General features: G+C 38.4%; 1 protein-coding gene across 1 annotated transcript; it reads left to right on the forward strand.

Moving 5' to 3' along the window:
* The first annotated feature begins 845 nt into the window (after positions 1-845).
* Positions 846-5,662, forward strand: prdm8b (PR domain containing 8b). The gene is given in 4 exon segments (NM_001105105.1): positions 846-1,028; positions 2,748-2,972; positions 3,184-3,415; positions 3,800-5,662. Coding segments are annotated over 4 exon segments (1,713 nt in total). The 5' UTR covers positions 846-1,025; the 3' UTR covers positions 5,053-5,662.
* Positions 5,663-6,071: the final 409 nt, after the last annotated feature.

Raw genomic sequence — 6,071 nt, forward strand, 5'->3', positions numbered from 1 at the left:
AAAAATTATTTCCCTATAACCTTAAGTAACTTTAATTGGAAAGTTTATGTAAGTTAACTCGTTGACAAAGCTACATTCTCGTGTTTTGACATGTAATTTTACTTTAAATACAATTTACAGTTTTACTTTGCTGCACAAAATAAAGAAAAAATAATGTTACAAAGAGTAGGCCTAAATTTTCTTTGAAAGTCTTATAAGAAAAGGGACACAAAACTCAGTGAACGCAGCATTATTTGTATTGATTTCCATTTAAAAAGATAATGTATTTAGTAAATGTTTCTGCTTTATTTTAGCGTCACGTCACGTGTTGCCCTGGTGGTGTGTTTGTGTGGGCAATATGGGCATTGTTTTTATTGGCCACAATATCATGTGACCTTCCATTGTGCAACCTGTGTTATTATCAGTCTATGTAACAGTACAAAAGCATAACAGATATAGGTTGGTATAGTAGTCTAATTACCATAAAATAGTTATCAATATGTCACTCCTTAATGCAACAACTGTTTTTTTGCAACCACAGTTTTGACCATAAATGTAATAATATATTATATTATGCATTCTACAACAGCTAAATAAACATAACACAATGAATGTTAGCCAGTTCAAAAATAAAAATGCAAAAAGGCTGAAATAATTTTGAATATTCCTTTAAAATATAATGAAATATCCGGCCAATTTGCATCTGTTTTGCAGAGCACACATTACACTGTTTCATATGTACTCTACATCTACTAACTGTCGGCGACCGAAGAGTTAAAGGGAGGAGACGAAGCGTGTCACGCCTCATTGGGCAGATTATGTGCAGCAAACAAAAAGTGTGTATGTGGGTGCCAGTCAGTCAGTGTATCGGCCCCATCTGCACGCCTCTCCGCGCTCGCGAATCATAAGACGGTCGGCAACACTGTCACTTTCAACAGACGGGGAAATGTACTGACTGCACGGACTTCCCTGGACGCGCTCAACACATATTTGAAGATATACTGACAGCCATTTCGGAACCTTGTGGATTATTTTACCCTAACACCATGGTGAGTAATGACAAATTTGCAATAAATGCAGCCGGTGGCTAGAATAAACGGGACTCTGCAGCGCTCAAAACAGCATCCTCGCAGCCGCGTTTAGAAAGCCCGCAGATGGTAGACGAGAGTCGTGAAAACAGAAACTGGTTACACATCATAAAGTCGTAAAGTTAGAATAGCAACCAGACCGCAGATTTAAAAGAAAGCGCAATAAATTATAGCCTGAAACAGGAGGTCAATGGGTTCCCTCCTCTATTTTAGAAATGCGCATATATTCGTGGCTCTATTATAGTATTTAGTTGAAATGCATATTCATTGGATCCTTTGTGTGATTTGCAGGAGTGAGAGTGCGACCTCACAGCTACAAAAGGAGAGGATCGTGAAAAGAAGGGCAAAATTCACACTGACGCTTTTTATTGATGAAGGGAACTTTGAACATTTGTGTCCTGATAATACATTCGAGAGTCGGACGTGTCCGCTTGAAATAGCATCTTCATCATCATAAATTAACTGTTATTTAAACACTTTGCAGAAATATAGCTATTTTTCTAAATGTTAATCCAGTCTGTTTTAGTGTCTTATACTTTATTTGAGCAATAGGCCTAAATACAGAATTTAAAAAAAATTAACTGGATTGCATTAAAAATCTGGATCCGCTGAAAAATATAAACGAATTACATTTGCTTGAAAAATAAATTAAAATAAATAAGATTATTAATACATTTTGGAGGTCACGGCATAACCTCAATCTTCACAACTGCAAGTTGATAATATTTCACTCATTTAATATTTTATTTTATTTATTTATTTTTTAAACCGCATCAAAAAGAGACTGTGGAAATTGTATGTTGCACTAGACTATAGTATTTACAACAAAACTATTTTAAAAACAGACACTAATAAGGTGGACAATTACTATTCACAAACTAAATATATCTGTATGGAATATTTGTCTTATGTTTTGATTTTGTCTAGAAACACTGTTGTGTTGAACAAGTTACACCAGCAATTCACGCGTAAAACTATACGAGAGATTTATCTCATTTGTAAATCTGAATTAGGGGGTTAAAGAAGAAAAAATAATTAACTCTGCGTGCTGCCTTAATTAAAATCTCAGAAGAAATGTGGTGGATTATGGTAATAAGGAGACATACGTTCCTTCTTGTAGAATAGAGCTAAAGGTTAGCTGACATGGAATCAGTGACTTTGACAGAGCCATTGAATCCATTCGATATGGTCAAGGTTTGCAAATAGACTGAACGGGCTCATAAGGCCGGATTTTCATCCTTGTCAAAGCCATGTAAAATATTTTCGACAAGTGGAAGAAAAATCTGAAAATACGCATTGAGAGGCTATTCTCTCGCAGTCATGCTTTTGAATCGAATTAATACATTGTAATAAATAATAATAATTTAGCTTAATGCACATCAATAAAAAAAACAATTTAGCCTAATTCTTCGTTATTTTCTGTAATATGGATTATGCTTTAAATATGCATGGCATTACAGTAGCGTATCTATCGGCAAAAATGTACAATTGAATATAAATGGTTTCATTTAGATTTTTTAAAAGTCACGGGCCTAAATGTAAACAATGCGGTTTGAGAACTTTTGTTCCCAAAATTTGACTTAATCAAAATTGACCCAAATATATATTTGAAGTATTTAAATACCCAATAGAGAAATTTATGAGTGGTTTCCTTTATTCACTCGCGTTTTTGCATTACAGCAAATGATGGAGGAATCCTGTTCGCAGAGACTGGCCTGGGATGGCGACGCAAAGGCGATGCAGCAGTGTTTAACGGATATATTTACCAGCGTCTACACCACCTGTGACATTCCGGAAAATGCCATTTTTGGTCCATGTGTTCTGAGTCACACTTCACTGTACGACAGCATCGCCTTCATTGCGCTGAAGTCCACAGACAAACGAACTGCGCCTTACATTTTCAGGGTATGTTCAACGTTTACCTATTTCACTTCCATCCAGCCTAGCATTTATTGCATTTCAGCAACAGGTCTAATAGTTTTTCAAGTCATTATAATTATTTATTTTGAACGATATTTATTTAGCTTAAACAAAAATCTAGTACTGTAGAAGAGGATTGTAACTGTTGATGGTTTGAATGTTTCTGAGTGTTCTGACCGTTTGACTTGTGCTGCAGGTGGACACATCCGCTGCCAACAACTCCTCAGAAGGCCTGATGTGGCTCAGGCTGGTCCAGTCGGCCAGAGACAGAGATGAACAGAACCTGGAGGCCTATGTGAAGAACGGCCAGCTATTCTACAGATCGCTGAGGAGAATAGAGAAAGATGAAGAGCTGTTGGTGTGGTATGGAAAGGATCTCATTGAGCTGCTTCTCTTGAGCTCCAGCAGAAATCAAGTTAAAAGTAAAGGTACATTTGAAGACTCATACATGCTATTTCTTAACAGTGTTTGGATGTAAATAATAAAATATCATTTTGATTGTGAATACAAATGTAAGTATTCAAAAGAAGCAGCATCTGGGTAAAATGTGAACATTATCTTTTTAATAATTAGCTTTTTGTAAGTGGTATGGCTTTTTCATATTTTACTCAAATTTGGCTTGCAATAACTGAGCATTTCTAGACTGTAAAGAAAAATGTCATGCAGTCACTAATTTATACACTCAAAATAATTGTAGAGTTTTTTCTCTTTTACCAAATCAATGAAATTATGATTTAATCTGAACCTGTTCAAGGACATCTTCCCTAAAAAGTCTCAACTTTTTATCTTCTCCCACCAATTATGTGTTGCAGGAACTTCACCCTTTTTGTGCCCAGACTGTAGCCAGCGTTTCCAGTTCGAATTTCCCTTTTTGGCTCATCTCAGATTCCGCTGCACTAAAAGACTACAAGGCATGTCCAGCCCAGAGGAGGAGGCCAAGGACGCCAGTGACCAGGCCAGTTTACCTCCTGCCAGGTCCAGTCCCAAACTGGGCAGGTCTGATGGCTTCTCCAATCCACAGGACGGAAAGCCATCCACAGACTTCCATAATTTGGCCAGGGATTTGGAGAATAACCGAACCAGTCCTCCGAGTGACAAAGAGGCAGAGATCCTGAGCGAAAGCTCTGGAAAGCGCAAGTTCTCTGACATGGAGGACAGCAGGAACAGTGGATTATCTCAGCCTACCAAGTCCAAAGAGGAGTTGGCCAACTCGGCACAGCAGTACCGTGGAGTGTACGGTCTGGACGAGAGCAGGCGGGCTTTCTCTCCCTCTGTCTCAGAGACAACGGAAACCAAGAGGAGCGCCTTTACCGAGGTCAAGAAGTCATCTCAGGGCTTGAAGCACAGTGGCAAAAACTCCAGCTTCAACTCAGAGAACAAGGAAGCTGGCCGGCCCAACAGCAACCCAGCTGAAAAGCACCTTAATATCAGACAGGTTCTCAGTGAGACTCAGCCCCCGCAGTCACGAATGGAGACCTCGTCAATTGGCAGCGCTTTCACATCGGTACCCCAGCATAGTGGCGGAGGCTCGGAGAGAAAGAGTGCCTTTAGCCAGCCGTCTCGCACCTTCTCGCAGCTATCACCTCTTGTCATGGCACCCAAGCTATTGCCGGCAGTAGACTGCCATCCCACAGTGGGCGACACTGTCTCTTCCAGTAGACTCTATCAGGCAGACCACCTCGCCGCAAAGCTTCAAGGCTCAGAACTCGGCAGCAACTGCCCCGTGCCGAGCGGCATTGCAAAACAGAGCCCTTTCCTTTACACCACAGCCTTCTGGCCCAAGACCTCAGGCCCAATCCAGCTGCAGATGCCCTCTGCTCTCACGCTCTTGCCCCCTTCGTTCACGTCCCTTTGTCTGCCCGCTCAGAACTGGTGTGCCAAATGCAATGCCTCCTTCCGCATGACCTCTGACCTGGTCTACCACATGCGCTCGCACCACAAAAAGGAGTTTGCCATGGAACCTCTAGTTAAAAGAAGGAGAGAGGAAAAATTAAAGTGTCCAATCTGTAATGAGTCTTTCAGGGAGCGACATCACCTTTCCCGACACATGACCTCTCACAACTGAGGATTTAATTTTTCTGTCTTTCTTTTTTTCTTGCAATTTGTTTTAATCAAAAGGGAATATGTTTAATCTGGAGGAGTTATGCCAACACATATGCTCTCGTTTTCAAAAGACATTGTTATAATGGTTTCTTTCAAATGTCATGTTTTTCTTTGTGTGAGTGTGTGCGTGTGTGTGTGTGTGTGCAAAGATGCATTTTAAAACCTAAAATCTATTTATTATATTAAGCACTTATTATTTGAAAAAAGGGACAATAATAATGTAAGTGTACTTTGAATTTTGTAAATATTCATGTATAATGTACATAAAACAATTAAAATGCAGATCATTTCATTGAGAGTTTCAATGACATGTTTTGTCTATATGCATAAGGATATTGAACAGTGGGGACATGATGTTGAAGTGTATTTAAGAGTGCATGTAAATTATAGTTATTGGTATAAGATGCAGTCTATTCAAAACAATGTAAATACTTGTTTTGTTTGAATACAAAGTGTCATATTTTGTGTCTGTGAGGAATAGATTCAGTGTTTCTTCCTTTTGCTGAAATTTACTATTTGATAGTTTATCTAATCATGTTGAATGCTTTGACAATAAAATAGCTTTATTTTCACTTGACTGTGTGGTTAATTCTGACTGACTTTAAAATAACTGGAATTTACATATTAAACAACGCAAATAGTTCGCTGACCCTCTACATCGAGCGTCGCAGATAGGACGCTATAGTATTGTATTATTTACAGTTGCGGCTACAGTGTTCTTTTAAAATCATACAGTAATTCATACAGAAATAATAATATCGATGATAAGCAGGTGTGCAGTTTTAAGTAGCCTAATAACGTTTTAACAATCATTTTAGAAAGAACTTCATGTGGAAAAATTTGCCATTTTTGGATTATTTGAAAAAGCGACAGTCTAATGCATTACACAATTTATCGACCACCGATTTTAATACGTGTAATAAATTAATTAAGAGTCGGATTCAACATGAAAAATATTTGTTGGTAAAAATACACACATGA

This window comes from Danio rerio, chromosome 5, assembly GCF_049306965.1.
Source record: "Danio rerio strain Tuebingen ecotype United States chromosome 5, GRCz12tu, whole genome shotgun sequence".
NCBI classification, from domain to species: Eukaryota; Metazoa; Chordata; class Actinopteri; order Cypriniformes; family Danionidae; genus Danio; species Danio rerio.